Genomic DNA, 24300 nt, shown 5'->3' with positions numbered 1-24300 from the left:
AAACACAAAAATATTCCTAAAAAGTTAGAATTTCACAATCACCCTAATCGTGAACCACCCTTATTTTCAACCAAACCCTTCCATTTGCAACAACTCTTCTAAAGACACTAAAACTCCAAAACTTCAAAAAAAATTCGAAGGTTTCACCATTTTTGGAGGTTTTAATTATTATTTGGTGGTACAACGCAAGTACTACCTTTTTTGATGTGTTTCTTTTTGAATTTTTGGAGAAAAGTCATATGCTGTTGCCTGGCTGTGTTCATCGGCAAACAAGTTATCAAACCATTCTTTTTTTTTATTTTGGACCAAGCCCTTAAAGTCTGATACCTTCATGTTGTTTTGCGCTCAAGACCAAACGAGGGAAATAGCAGAGCTTTCCTTCGGGCTATGACCCTCTTAAAGTCAAATAAACGTCTGAAACGTTGGAGAGTTTGCTTTGTGTTCGACTTTTTTCATCAAAAATATTACAGAAACAAAACTAGATGTAGGTTAGCAATTCTCTACCAAATCCGGAAATGGATATTATTTGTATTTTTTAATTTGGCCTAAACTTTGTGGGGGTTTTCCCTATGACCAAAGAAGCCATTTTGTGTCATTGTTTCACCCATTCAAGTCTCCATAAAATTTTGGTAGCTGTCCATACAAAAATGGTACATAAATTTTTGAAAATCTGTAACTTTTGAAGGAGTTTTCTGTTCAATTAAATTTCAATGTTTTCCAAAAATCAATATATTTTCAAAAATTCAGAACTCGGCGGCAATTTTTTTACCATATTTCTCTATGACTCAACAGTTGCGGGTTTTTGGTCCCCTAAAACATAAAAAAATATCGAAAATAATAAAAATACCCCCCCCACCCCCCCCCCCCCCTTCTAGTTGACCTGAACAATCAGGGGGCAAAAAAAACATTTTTTTTTATGAAAATTAAAGTTTAATCAACTGAAAACCAGTTTAAATGCATTTTCCCGCGTTTATAATCATATTTAGCATGTTTGAACTCCTTTAAAAACATTTTAAATTTTCATGAAATGCCATTGTACAGTCCCACAAAAAGTTTTTTTTTTTGCGTAAAAAAATTCGGTCAATACCTCGATATTTTCACAACTAATGATTGGAAAGCAACTGTTCGCCTGTAAAATGCATTTTAAAACACTTTTTTCATTCAAATGTTGAAACCTAGGCTTGTAATTTCAATTTTTAAATTATTTTATTTTTTTGCCCCCCCCCCCCCTCGTTTTTGATCAGAGCCGAGGGACGTAAACTTCAAAAAATATTTGCAACGGCCTTATTGTGAAACAAAAATAATTAAAAAATCGTCAAGATTGTACCTACTGTTTGCTGAATAGTCCTCATCAATACCTACAACTTTGCCGAAGACATGAATTAAACCAAAAAAATCCGTGAATAGTTACAGATTTTCGAATATTTACGTACCATTTTTGTATAGACAGCTGCCAAAATTGTAGGGAGACTTGTATATGTGAACCAATGACACAAAATAACTTCTTTGGTCATAGGGAAGGCCTCAACAAAGTTTGAGCAAAATTAAAAATACAAAAAATAAAAATGGTCGAAATCGGCCGATTTCGTAGAGAATTGCTGAGGTGGCTTGTTTGTTCTACTTAATATTTTTCAAACTGAATAATCCGATTGTTTGTTTGAAATTTTGAAAAATATGTTCAAATAATCTTCGAAAACCAAGGTTCAAATAATGTTGCGAAGCAATTTAATCGTTACATGGCCATACAAATTTGTAGAAATTTGTATGACAATTTTAGTCATTGGCCAGGAAATCATTAAAAATCAATTATGTTGATAGGATCGTGTTCAGGGAGCCCAAATTTATCATATCTTGACGAAACTGAAGCGTTTACTGACATCAACTTCTAAATTGTCGAGTTGTGTAATCCGAAGTTCCTTTGAAAACCCTTTAAAAATATTTTTGGAAAAGATCGCTTTTTGGTTTAAGTCTTTCACGAAACTTCACAAAGGTACTGTTTTTTAAGCTGTGCATAAGGTATAAAAATAAAATATTTTTTTAAATGGTGCCAAAAAATTGCCAACATTGAATTAATTTCACCATATTGGGACAGTTTTTGTGCTGCAACTAATTGATTCAAATTGAATTAAATTCGTCGAATACAAATCATCAGCTCTGATTCAATTTGCAGTCCAGCTGACTTCTAAAAACAGATAAACCCAATTCCACATTGCAATCTCCACTGACCGAGCTGGACACGTAAACCCCTTTTATTTAATTGATTCGCGCGCAATCAGCCGGAAATCGCATTCGCATCCGCATCAAACGCAACAGCCCACTTGTGCGCTGTCGGAATCCATTAATTATGTGGCAAGGGTCAGCAAATTTCCTGAATTCCTATGATTATCTCGCCAAGCACTTCCGCGTCGTCGTCCGTCATCACCTAGTTCCATGTACCTTCCACCCACTGGAATTACTATTGATGGGAAGCATTTTGTGTATGTCATGTAATTAACTCTCATTTCCTCACCTCCCGTTTGTAAATTTCGTGCATGCCTTCACGCTGGATCTAACCTCGAAATAACTCTAACAAGGATACTCGTCGATTCGCGGTTGGTCGTTAATTTTGTACGGCACGAGCATTCCGCCGGATCCTAACGACCCACCCAACACTCCGCGGGTGTTCTCAACACCGGCCCTGCCGCCGGCCGCGTTGCCTCCGATAATCCCGGCTTCCGGAAGCTTCGGATCGTCGAAGAATTTCTACTCATCCTCCGCGTTGGGAAAGCCCAACCGGAAGCAGCAGCAGCAGTACGGTGGTGCCACTTACACTCCCACGTTCGGGATGACCCCGGCGTATCAGTCGCCGCAGCCGGTGACGCCCCCGCGGAAGAACAACAAGGGCAAGAACAAACCCAACAAGAACCAGTCGTCCAAAACGACCACGGCACGCCCGGTTAGTCAAACCACCCTGAACGTTTTCCTGAACTCGTACGGAACGGGAAAGAAGTACGAGTACAACACCGGTCCGCGGAAGAACCAAACGCCCAAACCCAAACCCATGCAGACCATCAACTACGGCCGGTCGGACAAGTACCACGCGGCCACCTCCAACATCCCCGAAAAGCAACCGATAGCCATCAAAGCCCCCAAGCAGGTTAAACAGGACAACGCACCCAACTCGCGCAAACTCCCCACCACAATCGGAATCTCGTCCAGCACCACCAACTCCGTCCCGTCAACTGCCACGGGAACAACCTCGGGCGGAACCACCTCCCTCTCCACGCAACCTCCCATCTTCAACGAGCGATTCTCCACCACAAACGCGCGCATCCCCAACCGGTTCCAACAGTACGAAAAGATCCAGCAGTTCTATCCCGAGCTCAAACCGTACTCCTCGATCCGGGACGACCTGGACCACCGAACTACACCCAACAAACCGGTCGCCGTCCAGCCGCCACCACCCAAAAACACGCCCTCGATCGTAACCACCAACGGCAACGGAAAGCCCTCCCGAGCCAACCCGAAGATCTTCTTCCCCGATACGGATATTATCGATGCGATTGCACCGCGGAAGATCTCGTCAAGTCTGCAGCAACCGGTTCAGCCGGCGTTCTACGGGCGCACCCAGAACTCGCAGTTTGTGTCGAGCAGCGGTGGCAAGAACGGAAAGGGTACTTGATTCTTGAAAAGTTGAATAATTAATTGATGACCTCTTTTGTTGGTGATGTTAAAATTTGTTTTAGTGAATTTTAATGTTGAATGCTTGAAGAGTTTATTTTTTTCAGTGAATTATTTTTGTAGAGGTGTTCATCAATAGCAATAGTAGCTTATTTTTATATATTTATTTTGGAGTACTCGAAGATAAATAATACATATTTGAATCAACAATACATTTTGTCAATTTAAAAACAAGAACTTTTGTAGAGTAGAGATACCTCTCAAGTTTGATTCAACGCACCAATGATGTTGATTAAATTCAACTTTTTTTTGTTAAATCAAATCTCCCATAGGCTGATACTACAAAATATGTTTTGTTTTGTTTCTTTTTTTTTATTTAGCTTTCTGTAAAAAGTTCATATTTAGAGCAGGATTATGCTGCCGCTCTAATCGAGTCCGTCCCATAAAAACAGCAAGCCGAGAAATACGTATGTCAAATTTGTCCCGCCCTTAAGGCTACGTGTTAAAATTTCACGAAAAAAATGGATTTTCTCCAATTTTCTAGAACAAAGTACTAAATTTTATTGGTTTTTCTGATAGTTTACATGATTTCGAACCAAACTGCATCATTACCTCAAAATTGACGAAATTACATATTGGACGGACTAGCTTCGAGTGGCAGTATGGATGTGCGGCAAAAGGTCGAAAGACATAAGGTCGAATGGACAAAAGTTTGAATGCCAAAAGGTCGAAAGACATAAGGTCGAATAGACAAAATATCGAAAGTGGACAAAATGTCGAATGGATAAAACGTCGAAAGGACAAAAGGTCGAATGTGAAAAAATGAAACAAATAATTACAATCATTTATTATTTTAAAAAAATTTGTTACGAACACATCTGATTTTTTTTTTCTGTGAGTTTATCCATCCTTTTAGTAAGGGACCATCCATAAACCACGTGGACACTTTAAGGGGGGGGGGGGTATGGCAATTGTCCACGATCCATTAAAAAAAGTTTTTTTTGTATGTTCAGATTCACAGATTCACAAAAAAGTGTCCACGTGGTTTATGGATGGTCCCTAATGACCTTTTTTTTTAAATAAACAGAAAAACTTCCAAACCATTTTTTGAGAAGACTTTCATTCTTTCAAAGCTGTTCTTCAAAAAAAAAAGTTCGACTTCTAAAATATTTTTTAAGTTTTTATTTTATTTTTAAAAACAACCTTTTCTTGTTTGTCGTAATATTTTTGTGAGTTTTTCCATTCTTTCAAACATGAGCAGTTCTTTGAAAACAAGTTCGACTTCTGAAATATTTTGGAAGTTTATTTTTATTTTTAAAAACAATTTATTCTTGATTGCCAAAATATGTTTGTGAGTTTTTCCCTTCTTTCAAACATGAGAATTTTTTTGAAAAAAAAGTTCGACTTCTAAAATATTTTGAAGGTTTATTTTTATTTAAAAAAAAATCTTGTTTGTCGTAATATTTTCGTGAGTTTTTCCATTCTTTCAAACATGAGCAGTGCTTTAAAGAAAGGTAGACTTCAAAAATATTTTGGAAGTTTATTTTTATTTTTAAAACAACGTTTTTATGATTGTCAAAATATTTGTGTGGGTTTTTCCATTCTTTCAAACATGAGCTGTTCTTCCAAAAAAAAGTTCGACCTCTAAAATATTTTTTTCGTTTTTATTTTGTTTTAAAAATCTATTCTTGACTGTCGTAATGATTTTGTTAATTTTTCCATTATTTAAAATATTTACGGTTCTTTTTTAAAATACTTCTTCTTAAATATTTTGTAAGTTTTTATTATATTTATAAAAATTGTTGAAACATTTTAGAGATTTTACATTCTTTATTATTTATTTACATTTTTAAAGATTAACACCCTCTAACCCCCCCCCCCCCCTCCCTTTCAAAAAGTCTCCAACAATCCGAGGGCATGTTTTTATTCAGAAGACCTCTAAATTTTTAATAAAATAGAAGTGAAATCAAAGAAAAACGTTCAAATCATCATTCCTTAGCTACCTTTCAGTATTTGTGTATTTAGGCTAACATCAAAAGTTTTGTCTCGTGGCGCAGGGGTAGCGGCTTCGGCTGCCGATCCCGATGATGCTATGAGACGCGGGTTCGATTCCCGCCTTATCCACTGAGCTTCTATCGGATGGTGAAGTAAAACGTCGGTCCCGGTTTCTCCTGTCTCGTCAGAGGCGCTGGAGCAGAAATCCCACGTTAGAGGAAGGCCATGCCCCGGGGGGCGTAGTGCCAATAGTTTCGTTTTTTTTTTTCAAAAGTTTTGTTTTTTAAATTGTTTTTTTTTTTAATTTGACCTTTTGTCCTTTCGACGTTTTGTCCTTTCGACGTTTTGTCCATTCGACCATTTGTCTAATCGATCTTTTCTTGCTATCTTGACACACCCTAGAAATTGATGTAGTTGCGACAACTGGCCAAAGGGATTTCAGGCCAGAACGCGTTTGACACATGTACAAGCCCGACTACCGAGAACACTTGCAATCATATCTCGGGACTTCGGCAACCAAATTCAACCAAACTTCAGGACAATGCACTTAATGGTCAGCCAAACAAAATGTGTTTGTCATTGTTTACATTGCATGCTTTTGTTTATTCAAGGTCAAACATTAAAACGCGTTTTTCTCGGAACGTCAAAAGCTACTAGGAACAAAAAAATATTTAAGAATATGAAAGATAATATATCTATTTGAAGTAGTGTCTAAGTTTGGAAAACCACAAAAAAAAAACTTCTATAACTTTTCGTATGACCGCGGAGGAATGTTTTCAAATTAAACCTGGCTTAATTCATTCAAAACTTTCGCCGGGTATCTAACTTTCCAATTTTCTTCATTCGAACATGTCGGCCAAAGTTCCAATCCCAAACAAGATTCTTTTTACCTCGGACAGCAAGCTTAACTTTATTTTTCTCCCCCTCCCCCTCGCACGTGTATGTCACGCGCCCACCGCAAGGTATCCTTTGTGGTTAAGCCACTTAACGGAAAAGTTCACCTGGTCACCCTCCCCGAAGTGAAAGTTTCCACTGTAAAGCGAAAACAGAAAGAAAAAAACTGAAAACTTTTCGGTTTGTTTGCTGCGGGTAAAAAGTGAAAGAATTTAATTCTACCCCATTGCCCAAAGTCCTTTCCCTTTTTGTTTTCTCTTCATAGTTTTTTTTTTTTTTTCTTAATTTGGATGGAGTTTGCAAAATTGTTTTTGCGGTTTCCCCTGCATTCCGTGAACGCTCTGTGGAGACCTTAAAAGAGAGCGAAAAAGTTAAATCTCTTCCACTTTGGGCGTCCCTTAACAGTTGTGGACTCTCAAATTTTTCTTTTTTTTTTTTGAGTTCATGGACAAAGTCCCGGTCCAAACAGGGAAACTCAACCAACAACCGTTGCACGTACGATGTTCCTTGCAAGGGAGCAGATTGTTCCTGTCAAACGATGTGGTGTGGTTTGTTTGGGGACCGGTTTCGTGATATTTTTCATTTTCACTCTCTAATGCAGCAGAAGCAAACTTTATTTTGCTTGCAAACTGCTCATCATGTCCTGAATCAAGTTAACCCTTGCATAACAACAACTCGACGCTGTCGTGCTACCTTTTCGTACGTCGCTTTTTGACGTTCCGAGAAAAACGCGTTTTAATGTTGTAAACAAAAACAAGAGCATGTAATGTAAACAATAACAAACACGTTTTGTTTAGCAGATCGTTCTGAGCATCGTCCCGAAGTTTGGTTGAATTTGGTTACCGGAGTCCCAAGTCATAATTACAAATGTTTACCGTAGTCGGGCGTTCTGACCTTAAATCCCTTTGGCCAGTTGTCGCATTTACATCAATTTTCAGGGTGTGTCAAGATAGCACGACAAGATTGAAACTTCGTTCATATAAAGAGTGACAACAATGCACGGAGGTTTCTCAGTTTTAATTGAATATCTCAGGATTGAAATCGATATTTGGGGATCTGTGAAAGTCAAAAGGTGAGACATTGCACAGTGTACTTTCAGAAGCATTGTTCGGTTTTGCACCAAAATGCGCCATTTTGAAAACAAAGCAACTTGAAAATATGCTCAAAATCACTTAAAAATGGTTATAACTCCTCAATAAAGGCTCATAACATATTGCTGTCTTCGTCTTAAATAAACAACTCTTCAGAACATAGTATGCCGCTAAAATGCTAACATTTTGAGTTATCGCCAAAAAAGTGCTTTTTTGGACCATTTTTGCAAAAATGGCGTATATCTCGAGTAGATAAGAGCTACAAATTTGGCGCCTTCGATAAACTTTCATGAAATCTTCTTCTCTACAACTTTGCCCAAGACACCAAAGCCCTACAACGTCATCCAACAAAGTTAGTTTTTGGTTGACACCCTGAAAGGTCGTCACCCGGTATGTCAATAACTTCAAAAGATAGCCCTTATCAAGTACAACAACTCTTCCCATGACACCATTTGGCTTGGACGTCAAATAAAGGAGTTATCAATTTATTCCACTTTATTTTGTCATTCCGAACACTGTGCATTGTGAGCTGCACAAAATGGCGTTCAATTTGGCCCAAAACGCACGACAGTGACGAACTATGAAGTACTGTAAAACAAAAAGATGTTTTTGGAGTCAAACCGAAGAAAAGTATATTTTTTCAAATAAACATTTAAAAAGCAAATTAACTCTCTGTTGATGTAATTTTACATAAATTATTGAGTAAAAAATATCAAAGATGTAAATTTCAACAAGTTGATGTAATTTTACCTTGTTTAGAGGTACCTTTTTTATGACGGATTCATCTATTAAAATTATATTTTCGAGGTAAAATTGTCATCTCATTTGTTGTAGTTACCTTTTTTACACATCAATTCGCGTAAGATTACATCAAATAAAAGCAGTTCCATTTGAAAAGAGTACAAATCAAAAGTGCTCGGATCGGACTAATGATTGGACGGGGGGATCCTTATAATTAGTTGTATACAAAAGAATTAACGTTTACAATATAAGACACTTGGTCAATTAACATTAAATTAGGGTAAAACGTTGTTCTAAGGAACATGCGAAAAAAGACATGTTTTTCAATCATTTGCTGCCTGAAAAGGTGATGAGATGGAAAATTGCTGTCAAAGAGACTTTATTGTAAAATTAGACGCCCGATATGATGGCTTACTCATAATTCCGAAAAAACGTATTTTTCATCAAAAAATACAAAAAAAGTTTTAAAAACTCTTCCATTCTCGTAACTCAACTGTCCAAAATTTTGGAACCTGTCATTTTAAGGAAAATTTAATGTACTTTTCGAATCTGCATTAACCCAGAAGGGTGATTCCTTTCTTTTAGAACAAAATTTGTCTTTTTGAAATTTAGTGTTATTTGTTACTTTGCAAGATTTTTTTAGAGTGCAACAATGTTCTAAAAAGTTGTAGAGCAGTCAATTGCAAAAAAAATCACTCACGACGGACACGAACGACAAAACAAAAAGAAACAAACAAAAGAAATTTTTTAAAACTTTTTTGTCGTAAAATCGCGATAACTCGTGATGGTCACAAGCAAACTCCTTATGTTTATAAATATTTTTTTTTTGTAATTGAGCAATTCTCTCAGATTTCGGTCATTCGATGTTTTTTGTATTTTTTAATCAGGCTGAAACTTTTTTGATGCCTTCGGTATGCCCAAAGAAGCCATTTTGCATCATTAGTTTGTCCATATAATTTTCCATACAAATTTGGCAGCTGTCCATACAAAAATGATGTATGAAAATTCAAAAATCTGTATCTTTTGAAGGAATTTTTTGATCGATTTGGTGTCTTCGGCAAAGTTGTAGGTATGGATAAGGACTACACTGAAAAAATATGATACACGGTAAAAAAATGGTGATTTTTAATTTCACTTTTTGTCACTAAAACTTGATTTGCAAAAAAACACTATTTTTATTTTTTTTATTTTTTGATATGTTTTAGGGGACATAAAATGCCAACTTTTCAGAAATTTCCAGATTGTGCAAAAAATCTTTGACCGAGTTATGAATTTTTGAATCAATACTGATTTTTTCAAAAAATCAAAATATTGGTCGCAAAAATTTTTAACTACATTTTTCGATGTAAAATCTAATTTGCAATCAAAAAGTACTTTAGTGAAATTTTGGTAAAGTCCACCGTTTCAAGTTAACTTTTTTGATAATAGTAGCAGTTTGTCATTTTTTAAAATAGTGCACATGTTTGCCCACGTTTGAAAAAAAAAATATTATGGAAAAGCTGAGAAAATTCTCTATATTTTGCTTTTTTGAACTTTGTTGATACGACCCTTAGTTGCTGAGATATTGCCATGCAAAGATTAAAAAACAGGAAAATTGATGTTTTCTAAGTCTTACCCAAATAACCCACTATTTTCTAGCGTCGATATCTCAGCAACTTATGGTCCCATTTACAATGTTAAAGTATGAAACATTCGTGACATTTTCCGATCTTTACGAAAACAATATTTTCAACATTTTTAAACAAAGACTAACATTTCAAAAGGACGTAATATTGAATGTTTGGCCCTGTATCATATTTTTTCAGTGTAGTCCTTGTCCATAGCTTCAACTTTGCCGAAAATACCAAATCGATCACAAAATTCCTTCAAAAGATACAGATTTTTGAATTTTCATGCATCATTTTTGTATGGACAGCTGCCAAATTTGCATGGAAAAATTATATGGACAAACTAACGATACAAAATGGTTTCTTTGGGCATACCGAAGGTACCAAAAAATTTTCAGCCTGATTTAAAAAATTCAAAAATTAAAATTCAAAAGAAAAGACCGAATTCGTAGAGAATTGCTCTACCTTACAACTTTGTAGAACATTGTTACACTCTAAAAAAAATTGTTCTAAATGAAAAAAATGACCCTTCTAGTTTAATGCAGATTCGAAAAGTACATTAAATTTCTTTTAAAATCACATGTACCAAAACAAATTACAGTTGAATAACAAAAAACGACAGAGTTTAAATAAATGTTTTTTTTTATGAAAAAAAGTTTTTTCAGAATTTAGAGTACGCCATCATATCGGGCTTCCAATTTTACATAAAAGTCCCTTTGACACCAAACTTCCATTAATAAAATAAAACTCCTAAAGGTAACATTGAACACTCAAAGGGTACTCCAAAGTCTCGATGAGCCGCGCAACAACTTGAAAACTGTCTGTTTGCTGCACAAAAAAAGACCAAACAATACAGCGCAAAACTCGTTCACGTTGCAAGTTTCCTAGCAAAACTCGTTTTAAAGTTTTTCGTTCTTTAATATTCCACTCAACTTTCGCTGCAGCTCGTCGTCATTTGCGCCAAACGGTTCCCAAGTGTTTCGATTTTTTGTGTTATTTTTTGTTGCTCCTCTTGGGGAGCAATTTTCCCCGCGTTCTATTTTGGGTGACTCCGGGAGGAGACAACTGGGTTGGCCATAATTTCGTTGCAAAATTAACATCTCGTTAGCTAATTTAGGATGCTGCTCGGTACGAGTTTGATGGCTGAGATGCAGAGTTTTTTTTATCAAATTTATCAGCTTGTTGGCTGAGTCATTAGCTTAACTTCAATTATAATTAGAATAATTATTTTGTAAAACTAATTACAGATTTAAAAAACTTATTATTAGTATCTACTAGTTTACTAATTTACTACTTATGTTTACTAGTTATTTTTCATCTTGCATGTTTATTATTCTTGTTTGTGTATTTAGGTTTATGTTACGTTCTTTAAATATATTTTTTCATTATTATCTAGTTCCAAACTTAAAGTAAATAAAAAAATACTAACACCTTCATTTTTTCCCTTTCACCAAAACCAGCCCAAATCACCCAGTGGAATTTGATCTTCTACGGGACGGAGACGCCGGCCCAGCCGGATGACCCGGCCAGGGTAGGGAAGCCCGGCTTCAGCGACAGCAACTTTGGCGGAGAAATCGAACACAACTCGCTCGAGTTCGAGAGCGGAGTGAGCAGTGACCAATGGCGGAACATGCAACAGGTAGGATAGTTTATGAGCCATACCGATTCCTGGGGAAATACCTCGGCGAATGGCAGAAATGCCTTTCCTTTTACCTCCAGTTATTAAATGGATTTCCGAGAATGCCAAGTCAGTACGTGATGGTTTATGATGGTACGTTCTGGAGCTTTTCCTCAGAAGTGGGTGAATTGAATTGCTGATTGCATGCAATTTAAGCAGAACATTTCCTCAGCATCACAGAACTGAGAACAACTTGTCAATTTCTTATGATACTTTAGGATTCAATGAAAATTGAAATGAAGTCAAAACATTGAAAGAACTGTTTAAATTATCATAAAGCTACCTTCATTTCCGGAACCATTATACACGGATAGAAATCCTGTAAGCTAATCCGGTAATTATGTGTTTTTGAGTTCGTCAACATTTTTTTCGAGATTGGTGCGCTGGAAGTGGGGACGTGAAGTCGTGATTATTCAGGTTATTTTTTTGTGTGTGCTTTTGTATCGCTATTCTATGGGGTGAGTGCATAATTTGTAAAGGTGGTGTAAAAAATATTCGGAGTGAAAAGTGACTTTTTTGTGTGCCTTTGGTCGTGAATTGTGTGTGTCTTAATTTATTGTTTTGTGATTTTCAAAGCCCTTCCTATATCATCGTTGATCGGAAGGCACGGCGTCGGGTGGATTATGTTTAATTTTTTCGAGGTTTTATTTACTTGCGGTGAAAAAGCCATTTCTATATAATGATCGAAAGACGCACTGACAATTTGGATCGTCGAGTTAATAGTGGAGCAAAATAACTGTGTGTGAGTAATTTTGTGTGCTAACCAGAAAGACCTTCCCATAGCACCGTTGCTCGGAAGGCTCGCCGACGGGTCTGTTATGAAAGTCCCCCCCGTCGTAGCTCGGGAGGCATCGAAAAGCCAATACCTTATCCTACTAACCCAAAAAAATATTAATCACATGATTAGAGGGTGACGAGCGGGAATTCCCGGGAAAAAAATCCCGGGAAATCGACCATTTTTGGACCTCTCTATTTTTTGGGAAATTCGGTCGAGACTCCCGGGAAATTTTAAACTTATAAATATCGAAGTAAAATTATATAATTTTATTGGGAAATTATTTAGAAAATTCTAAATTGTTTAGAACATTGGATGTTCAGTCAGTATTTGACTAAAATTCAAGTATATCAATTTATAGTCAAAGAAATCCATCAGAAATTAAGTTTTTAAGCATTTGAAGACTTTTGGTTGATATTTTTGCAAATATTTAATTAATGATGTTTTTTAAAAGTCCTCATAAAATGTTTGACACAGACAAATCTTTGCATCTGGCATCCTTGGTTCAATGTTCGATGTTCAAGTTCGAATAAACCAATTCTTCTTTGTGGTTTGGTTGAGCGTTTTAGCAGAATGCATTACTGTGAATACATAGAGACGAGTTGTTCCTATTAATTCCGCTATATATTTTTAATATCTTGACAGATACGTATTTCGTCTACTACTTGCTCGAGAAGTCGAGAACAGAACACTGATGAAGTCTGCAAGTAGTAGACGAAATACGTATCTGTCAAGATATTAAAAATATATAGCGGAATTAAAAGGAACAACTCGTCTCTTTGTATTCACAGCAATTCTTCTTTATCTCCTTATTCAGAAAGTGTAAATTTTTAATTCTAATAATTATAATTGAGAGAAGCCAACAAAATGTAGACCCCAAAATTTACCTTAAAGCAGAAATGAAATCAATTTTTTTAAATATTATTTTTATTTTTTTTCCCTAAGAGGGTTAAGCTTATTGAAAAAAGGTTCAATTTTCCGTATCCTCTCTCGAGCATAGCAATCCTCAAAATCTGTTTTTTTTATTGTAAGTTGATTTCGCTGTATCAAGGTAATTTCCTTTTTTGAAGTCAATAATTCATGTTGTATTTCACGTCAACCTCAATATTAAATTATATTTTGGGAAAAAAACTCTGGCAGTCTTTGTAAAGTAAATGTTCGCCAATTGTTAACATTCGGGTTTTTCCAAATAGGTAACTGTAAACATTTCTTGAATGAGTATTTTCAGTTAACCTTAAAAAGGAAAAAAACAAGTTTAAATTTCTGTTTGAGTCGTTTTTCATCACATTGCAAAAATCCCGATACTGGGAAATTATATATTATTCCTTAACATTGAAAGCCCCAAAAAACCCAAGATACAATCTTGTATTTGCTGGTACCTCCTACCTTCTGAATCAAGTAGGCCCGGTACCTCCGTTGAGAATCACCTCTCTAAATAATGAGGTTATTTAAATTAACGTTTCAAAGATTAAGTATGAATTGATAAATAAAAAATAAAATTCATTAAAAAAAAACAAATTTATTACTTTTCTTTTTAAATTATTGACACTATTGGTATAGTTAGTTTTTCGGTATAGTTAAAATAAACTCCCAATTCCCGGGAAATGGCCAAATTCAACTCTCGATTCCCGGGAAATTGAAAATCTCGAGAATCGTCACCCTCTACACATGATGCTTGCAGGAGATGCTGTGGATTCAACGGTCTCAAGCGGTATCAACAAGTATATAGCGAAAAACTATGTGCTTGATGAGTCTGCAACTTCAACTATCGGACTAACATTCCTCCCTTTCGTTGAACTGCAGGCTTCTTGGGAGGGCGCCGGTATTGACTAATAAAGTAGGGATCTTCAGAGGTTAAACAGTGAACGGATGGTTGGCTCCCACTGATCATTTTTGATTCATTGTTTAACTTCAGCTGATCTGTCAATAACGGAGTAGCAGCTCATTGGCAGTCAACCATGCTCATGCTCATGCTCATGCTCATGCTCATGCTCATGCTCGTCAACATTTTTTCGATTTTGAACAACAATGTCGTCGATTTTAAAAACATTTACAGCGAAATCGAGAAAAATGTTAACAATTTTGGAAACATTTCAATGTTTACAATGTTTTAAAACATTGATTTTTCTCATTTTTTTAAAGAAAAATATTTATATTATTATGTTCAGGGTGCAAAAAACCGCAACTTTTGAGCCATAAAAAAACATGGACAAAAATGTTGCCCCCGAGTTATGGGTTTTCGAAAAAAAATCTCTAATGCCAATACCTCAGCAATAGAACGTCCAATTTTCCGTCCTGGGAAAAAAATCCCGGGAATTCCCGGAAAAAAATATTTCTCGTTTCCCGGGAAATTTGTAAATTTCCCGGGAATTCCCGAAATTCAAGCGGAAGTATACATTTTCCTATCTTGTTGTTACCAATGTTTTGAAAATATTCAAAAATTTATTTGTTGTGCAACAAAAATTGCGTAACCTTTTTTGACGAAAACTGTTGTTAAATTATTTGAAAATAAGATATTAACCTCTTCCGGCCAAGTTCAAAATTAAGATTTCGTTTATCGGACCTTAAAAAGTTAGAGATTTTCATACTCTGAAATAAAAAAAAGTACCAAATTCCTAAATTCTAGGAATTTTGCCTCCTTTTCTTATTAAGTAATCCAAAAAACCCGATCACTAAATAAGGAAAGGAGCCAAAATTCATAGAATTAAGGAATTTGGTACTTTTTTTTTATTTCAGTGCCAAATCAAAAAATACAAAAAAATACAAAAATGGTCGAAATTGCCCGATTTCGCTGGGAATTGCTCCAATACATATTGGGTCCTAAAATTAAGCTTAAATTTGTGATTTTATTGTTCACAACGATAAAGCTTATTTTTCTGAGTACAACTAACCTTTGTACGAAAGAATTTAAAATGGATTTTTAAATCAATTTAAAAAAATTAACATCGTGACCTTTCTTGACTGAAAAGGTCCTACTTGACAGCTCGTTCCAAGGAGACCACAGTTGATCCCTTGGTTGATCCATCAAAAAAGTTAGTCTTTTCTATTTATTTTTTGCATTAAAATGAAAAAAAAAAAGTGATCAAAATGGGTTTCAATCATGTTTTTACAACTGTACATAAAAATTTACATAGATCTTTAGAACCCTGTGCGAAGTTGACTCTATAGCTGTCGGCCACCATTGCTAGTACCAACCACTAATGTCTTCCTTTTTATCTACAAGGACTTCGCCGCCCTGGGCTCCTAAGTGTATGAAAGTATGGCACGGAGCGACGGCGCCGCATACCCATATTTACACAAAGAATTTTAGAGCGCCCGCCGCGGGATTCGAACCGTCGACCTCTGGATTGTGAGTCCAGTGCGCGGTCCGATTGATCCACACGGGCGGAACAGAACCTGTACCTCAGGAAAAATTTGCCCTCAAAAGCCTTTTTTTTTAAATCTGCTCCTTTCGTAGTCCCGTCACGCTACCAATGCTTGAATGCTTGGGATCTATCACTGAATCGGACTGCTCGATATTTGATAGAACTTTCTGTCAGCGATCATTTCCCAAAATGAAATTTGCTTATCGTGATCGTCGTTGCTTGGCGACGGTCGGTGAACGTAAACACAAAGATGAAACGAACGAATGATGAGCACGACTCAAGCAGCCACCCGAACGAGACAATGTGATTTTTCTCTTTCTCTCGTTTTTGTCTCTCTCTTCCTTGTGTTTGCTGCGTGGTGACAGAAGCACATGAATGCGATCATGGGAGAGATGATCGGAATCTCGGTAGAATGTCAAACGATTCTCTAAGAGAATGTATTTCTAGAGGGAAGTCAAATGGAAGTGACTTTGCGTAGCACTCTTTCGTTTGTGTGTCAAACGAACGAAAGTAGAATGTCAAAATCTGGTTGTCGTGGTTAAGGCGATTGGAGTGTTCTGTCACTTATTTCTTTTCTCTCTCATTCTAGATCGGCGAGAGCCACGTGGACGTCCAGCGGACCGCGTCGAGCGACGTGACCAGCCTGGCGTGCGCCCGGTACGACCGGGCCCGCTGCTTAGGTGCGTGTTTGCTCGTTTTGTTACTCTTACACTTCCAACTCAGACAGCTGCTAATCAGCCGCCCTAGTAGGTAATTAATAATTGACTAAACATTGAGCGAAAAACCAAAAAAAAGAAGATGCAAGAAAAACTGATTCTGAAGCGCCTAACCCCGATCGTGTCGCGCAAAAGCGCCTTTTGCATCGTAAATCGTGTTATTTTATATATGGCCTGCACAGATAAAGAGAGAAAACACGTGGTCATTGGAGAGAAAAAAAATGATGCGATACATGAAAACACATATATAGATTAAACGTAATTGTATTAAAAAACGAAAAAAACGGCAACTCGCGCGCGTGAACGGTTTTTATATCTAGTACACAAAGTGAAAAAAAAAAAGAAACACTCAAATTAACATAAACGTAGGAAAAAAACAACGCGGGGAACAAATTAAAATATATAAATTTAATTGTAAAAGGATCTGAGCCAACTCATGCATTTTGTACATTTTAAATGAGGTTCAAAGGGAAAGCGTGCATTCGAAAAAAAACTGAAGATATAACGAAATCCAGCTTGAAAAAAAAACCGTAATAAATTCAAATAAATGGAAAATAAATTAAATGTTATTGCAGGCGCGTACGTTCGAGGTAGGGTAACAAACAAACGATAAAAAAAGTCGAATCCAAAGCACTGGCCCATGCACAGATGTGGGCGAGACAAATGAGCACACCCGAGGGGATGGGAAATCTGCTCGGTATGTCAATTCGAAACAAATGTTTTTTTTTTAATTCTGCAAAGTTTAACGAGACCCTTCACATTAATTTGTCATCTGAATTGGGAGTTTGTGGCATAATCAAAAAAAATAATAGATTCCACTCAATTTGACTCTGTTCAAAAATTAAAATTAATATTTCAATCGGCAATTGACTTCGAAAACAGCACGTCAGAAAGCAATTATATCAAGTGAAATTACAAGCATCATTGAAATTTAAAATAATTCTCAAAAACACCCAACCCACCCGCTTTAGTTCCTAAAATCAATCCACTTTACAACAAACCAGAATGCGTGTTCAAACCATGCGTTCAACCGCCGACCAAGTTCGGTTCACCATCTGCCAAATGCTGGTTCCGAATGAAATTAAATTTCCCCACGAAACCAACATCCCCCCAAACGCACGCACACCGGATCCCACTCCAAATTCGAAAAAAAAAATCAATTTAACATCGCAAACAGCTGAATCGAAAATATGGGCGCACTTTACATAACCGGGAGGGTAAATAAATTAACGCCGTTTTTTTTTTGGTGGAGAGAGTTCCCTGGACTGGACAGCTACCACTTAAATGCATTTTGCGAGTGTTACAACTGCACCCGGAGTCTTGTGACTGGTTTTGGATCAATTTGAATCCTGGCCGGGGATTTTTTTTTGTCCCTGCGGGATAATCTCCTTTTGATCAGAGGGATAAAACTCACCAATTTGTGGAACATTGGAAGTGGAATTAAACTAAGACACATTTCCATTTCTTTTAGGAAATCATAAAAATACAAAAAAAAATTTCAAAATTTACAGGTTACTCTGGGGCCAATTTTAAGTTTCGTTAAGATTGTTTCGTGTTGATTTTGTGCTTCAATCAGCAAAAATGTATTTGATTACGTTGCGTTTTGCCTTACAGTTTAAATAAAAGATTTGTGCTATTGAAATAAATACAGAAATTGGTTTAAAACAACATAGTAATAGATTGCTGAATTTAATTAAAATCTTAAATAACCGATATGTCGATTCTTTGGGTTCAAATTGAAACCAATTAGAACTAGAGCGTCCAATTTCCCGTCCCGGGAAAAAAATCTCGGAATTCTCGGGACTTCCCGTGAAAAAATATTTCACTTTTCCCGGAAAATTAGTAAACTTGTAGAGTATGGATTTATTTTTCGCACTGTCCAAACATTTTAGTATTATAAATACTTCACAACAAAAAAAAAATTGAGGTAGTTTTTGGATATATTGTACGGCTTTAAAGATAACTTATGAAATCAGAAAATATATATATTTTCTTGAAGTTGCATGAATTTTTGCATGCAGTCAAGCTATTAATTGATCCTCACACTAACTTTAAAAATTGAAGTCGCTGTCCTAAATAATTTTGCAACAAAATTTTAATCAGAGCCATGATCAGAACAATTTTTTATTTTTTTTTCATGCATGGCTCCAAACAATTTCCGGGCTGGTCATAAAAACGGACATGAAAATATTCTAATATCTGTATCATGAGAAAAGATTTTCAGATCGTTTTGGTGCCTTCGGCAAAGTTGTAGAAAGTTGGTACACGGAAAAATCCCGATTTTCAAATTAACTTAACATCACTTATAGTTGAATTCCAAAAATACGTTTTTTTAATGTTTTAAGGACTAAAAAGTCATCTTTTGCGCTGTAAGGTGCAGAACTGGTACCGATGCTAAAATTTAAAAAAAATGATTAAAAAAAAACCTTAATTACCTAAAATGTCTGTTACTTGATAACAATCACGTTTAACGTAATTTTCAATAGCAAATTTGATCTTTCATCTAAAATGAATTTTTGGAATTTAGTTTGACAATATTTTAGTTTTTTTTTCTAAAATCAACATTTTTCCGAAAAAAATTAATTACTTTGGTATCAGATTTGGCACCATGTTTAATTTCAGCGCAAAATGTGCCTTTTTTATCTTTTGAAACATATAATACAATTTCGAAAATTTAAAAATTTGCATTTTAGGAAATTTGAACTTTTAGTGATAGGAAGTCAATAAAAACCCGGGATTTTTTGTTCATGTACATTAGCGTGATACGCTTTGCTTAAAAAAAATCACGGATCGTTGTGAACTTGTAGTGGTCGATTCTGCATGCAAAAATTGGCTGGTGACAGAAATTTGAGCCTACACTGAAAAAAAATAAAAGTACCAAATTCCTGAATTCTAGGAATTTTGGCTCCTTTCCTTATTAAGTAATCCAAAAAACCCGATTACTACCCGAGCAGACGGAAATAACGTGGGAATAACATTTTTTGTTATTTGAAAATACTAGGTCAATAACATTTTATGTTATTGATAACAAGTTTTGTTATTCGCCGTTATGATTTTTTTGTTATTGGATTGTTATTGTAATAACAGACTAATAACATTTTGCGTTATTCTTCGAACAAATCTTTGTTATTCTTTTTTGTTATTTTAACAACTAATCCGATCATCCCAATAACAATTGGAGTTATTCTTCCATAACAAAAAATGTTATTCCAAAGTTGTTTTGGCTTTCAACCAATATCAGACCAATAATAACAAATTTGTTTATGATAACATAAGCTGTTATTAAGCTCTTATGCAAAAATGGATTTTGCAAGAATATTCCATCACAGTTTTTGTTATTTTAACAGTATTTGTTATTGAAATGGCATGAATTTTGTTATTACCGTCTGCCCGGGACTAAATAATATTTCAGTGTAGAGATTTTAAGTTTTTGACCTTGTATAAAAGTCGATGAAATAAAATTTTCAATTCTCAATCAAAGTAGGCGTCTTTGGGACTCAAAACATAGTTCTGGTGAAAATTTCATATTTGATATTTTTTTCTTTTGTGTTTTTCGGAAGAAAATTACTTTTATAATAAAAAAAAACCGTTTTGCCGAAAAAAAATACAGTTTTACCGAAAATACCGAAAAGTGTATGAATATTTGAAGTAATTGTTCAAAAATGTCAAAATAATTACATTTACAATCCATTTGCACTTTTTTTTCACGATACATAAATGTCTTCCATTGCAGTGGTCAATCGTGTGCAATATTTTGATTGCAACAAATTAAATTCAATTAAAATTTTAAAGATTGAATAAATAAATAAGTAATGCTACGATCTTGTTGTTAATTTATATTAGAAAAATTATAATCGTTTTTCAATGGTTTCATTTATTAGACCAACCGAACAATCACAAAACGCCCACGATTAAAACGAATGAATTAAATTATACTTTTTGCGAATTCGTTAGTAATTAATCCACTTGATTGGGGGCGCGAAAAAACCAATCCAGGCGTAATCGAACCATATCATTTGCACGCGCAAGCACTTGCACAATCTGTTAATTATGGACGACATTCGGTGGTGTTGTTATTGCTGTCTTTTTTTCCCCCCTCGATGAGTGTTTAATTATGTATCGCACACCCACTCAAATCATCAATCTGCCGATTTTTTTTTGTTAAGTGGAAAAATTATGTATAATATTGGCGCGTCAATTATTCCAGCTCTGGTGAATGGGACACATATGTTGTTTTTTTGTTTCGCGAAAATATTTTATGCGATCGAAAACCTTTAGGGAGAATTAAAAAAAAAACCGATGTCGAAAAACATTAAAACAATGTCCTGTAAATTAACGTGCGATAATAATTATTAATTGAGTCATGCGTGTCACGCTTACCGCCCAGCAGTGCAGCGTGGGAGGGGGGGGCTGAATTCAATATTGTGTTTTACATGGGTGAAACCGCGGCCATTTATGGTCAAACGAACAAACAACATAATTATGGAGATTCGAAGGGGGTGGGATTTTCCCACTGGATTTTTCTTTTTGATTTCCTGAATTTTCAATCAGTGTCAAGAGAGTGTTGTTTCGAAATGTCGTGCCACAAACTCCCACGGTTTGTCAATTAGTTTCGTGCTTTCGATTTGAATATCACACCTAGAATCTTAAATAAGTTCAATTAACGCGCTTCGTCAACATATCCTTTCATCAGCGAAAAAGCTATCAAATAATCAACCAATCATCACACAAATCACGTATAATCAAAAAAGCCAAATGAAACAATAACACACTTTACAATTAATTATTAAATATCTAAACACTTATAAATATATTTTACCCTAAACACACTGTAGCTATAACCTAATATCAAATATCATTCTGTTACGTTTATACATATATCGCGAATCCTGTGCTCAAGCCAAATCAAACAAGGATTTAAGTTTACTTAAAACAACAACACATTTGCTCCACTTTTAGTGCGCGTTACATATCTGCGAGAAAACAACCCCATTAGTATCGAAACCAATTAGCCAATATTGTACAAAAATCCCGGAAACAATAAGCGGAAGCCAGGTGCATGTACCACCTCGTCGTCGTAATTCAATTTCGAGTGCGCATTATCCGCAAACGCTCGAACTGCTGAAGTGATGCAGCAAACAGACAGCCAAACATATGTCGCCGCCAATCAGTTCAATTAAAGTGCGTTCGTTGATTATTATTGCATATTTTATTAGCTGGTTGGGATTTTTTTTCCGCGAACGAAATCTGTTCCTGTTAAGCCAAGTGTTCATTTATTTCAAATGGTCTGATTTTGTTAACTGTGTAAATACTTTATTTTTTCTTCTTGTTTCAAAACATCACTCGTTACGGTTTGAGAGCACACAGATTGCACCTTGAAATGAATTGCATTTGTTTTCTCTAGATACGACAAAATGCACTTTTCGTAAATGTTCTGTTCACACGCGAGATTATAGGTCTATTCCTTGATGCTAACAAAATTGCATAGCTTTTGCCTCAGAGATTGGAAGCAATCCGGTCCTCACTTTTCTGACCATTCTCTTGATTTGTATTTTCTTGTGGAAGCTAAATTTTTAATATATTTTTTTACAGAAACTTTGGGTACTTTCTCTATTTAAAAAAATAGGCATTTTGCCTACACTCGTGTGTTTCTTAACGTCTCCTTAAAAATTTTAGTATAAAAATTGATCTTATATCTTCAGCAAAGTTGTAACCCGGGCAGACGGTAATAACAAAATTCATGCCATTTCAATAACAAATACTGTTAAAATAACAAAAAGTGTTATGGAATATTCTTGCAAAATCAATTTTTGCATAAGAGTTTAATAACAGTTTATGTTATCATAACAAAATTTGTTATTGGTCTGATATTGATTGAAAGCCAAAACAACTTTGGAATAACGTTTTTTGTTATGGAAGAATACCGCCAACTGTTATTGGGATGATCGGATTAGTTGTTAAAATAACAAAAAATAATAACAAAGATTTGTTCGAAGAATAACTAAAACTGTTATAAGTCTGTTATTACAATAACAATCCAATAACAAAAAAATCATAACGGCGAATAACAAATCTTGTTATAAATAACATAAAATGTTATTGACCTAGTATTTTCAAATATCAGAAAATGTTATTCCCACGTTATTTCCGTCTGCTCGGGAAGGCCCCATCAAGATATGGATACCCGGGCAGACGGTAATAACAAAATTCATGTCGTTTCATTAACAAATACTGTTAAAATAACAGAAAGTGTTATGGAATCTTCTTGAAAAATCCATTTTTGCATAAGGGTTTAATAACAGTTTATGTTATCATAACAAAATTTGTTATTGGTCTGATATTGGTTGAAAGCCAAAACAACTTTTGAATAACATTTTCTGTTATGGAAGAATACCGCCAACTGTTATTGGGATGATCGGATTAGTTGTTAAAATAACAAAAAATAATAACAAAGATTTGTTCGAAGAATAACTAAAAATGTTATTAGTCTGTTATTATAATAACAATCCAATAACAAAAATTTCATAGCGGCGAATAACAAATCTTGTTATAAATAACATAAAATGTTATTGGCCTAGTATTTTCTAATATCAAAAAATGTTATTCCTAAGTTATTTCCGTCTGCTCGGGTAACCATGAAAAATATTACGATCTTTTTTTTTTTTTATTTTAGACCGAAAAGATACGACATTTAAGCAACGGCTGTCAACATTAATTTGACAGTGGTGCCGAATTGAAATGTCAATATTCTTTATTGTTTGAAAAAATGTTCGATATTTTAAAACTTTCTCAAGATTTGAAATGAGATTTGAAAACGAAAATCAGTTGTGTTCAATTTTTGGTAGTTTTCAAAATAAAGTCAACAAAACATTTTGTTGAAATAAATATTGACTAACCGGTGAATGTTATTATATTGCCTATTAAATAAGTTTTATTCAAAACATTTTTTAAATTTGCTTCACAAGGTTTGGGAGTTTGTCCAAACTTTGCTGAGATCCAGTAATACTTATTAAAAATATATTATTAAGTGTCGCCAAACTAACGGTAGTTCATCAACTATTAATCTGATGTATTTCATGTTAAAAAAATGAAGACTTAAAGAAAAAAAAATTAAATCGGCAAACGATTCACATTATCGGGTTCTGTGGACAATTTCCATGAACAGTTAAAATGTGTTTTAAAATTACAAGTTTTAAGTGTTACTGAAAAAGAACTCATAAATTTGTTGAAATTTATAGGCATTTTCAGTAGAACAAGTATATTAGTAAATTTAGAAAATGTATGAATTATGCTGTTAAATTGTTTGATATATTTATGGAAAAATCAATATCTAATTGATTTTGATCAAACTTGGAACTTTTCGTTTAACTTGTTCTCAAAATTTAGTAAAAATTATTCGACTAAGTTGAACAAACAATTGATTGTGATTTTTTCACACGAAGCGTTAAAAGTTACCTTAAGCAGGTATTTGACTATGACAAACAAACAAAAACAATCGCACTTTTTCGTGTTTGGCAGTTTGCCAAACTCGCAAACAAAGCAAAATTTATGCAGGATGACGTTTCTTCAAACAAATGCAGACAAACTTCCAAACTGTCAAAAATTTAGTTTTTGCGAGTTTGTCATAGTCTTATTGTCTTTTGCAAGCAGAACATAACCAAACTTTTCGGCACCCTCAGCAAACGTCAAATGATTACAAATTGCTGCCGGATTTTTTTCCGGATCTCTCCCGGAAAAAGATCCGGCAGCAATTTTGTATGGTTTGACGTTTGCGGAGT

The 24300-nt window shown here is 35.0% G+C and overlaps 1 protein-coding gene across 2 annotated transcripts in view; it reads left to right on the top strand.

The window, feature by feature from the left end:
* The window catches only part of LOC120418183 (furin-like protease 1), a 404647-nt gene that overhangs the window by 372114 nt on the left and 8233 nt on the right, over positions 1 to 24300 (top strand). For both annotated transcript variants that reach the window (XM_052711106.1, XM_039580483.2), the window contains exons 10-12: positions 2574 to 3653; positions 11449 to 11627; positions 16396 to 16486. In XM_052711106.1, coding sequence (XP_052567066.1) covers positions 2574 to 3653; positions 11449 to 11627; positions 16396 to 16486 — 1350 coding nt within the window. The remainder of the gene's footprint in view (positions 1 to 2573; positions 3654 to 11448; positions 11628 to 16395; positions 16487 to 24300) is intronic.

Source organism: Culex pipiens, chromosome 3 (assembly GCF_016801865.2).
Source record: "Culex pipiens pallens isolate TS chromosome 3, TS_CPP_V2, whole genome shotgun sequence".
Lineage (NCBI taxonomy): Eukaryota > Metazoa > Arthropoda > Insecta > Diptera > Culicidae > Culex > Culex pipiens.
This window is presented reverse-complemented; position numbering and strand designations above follow the sequence as displayed.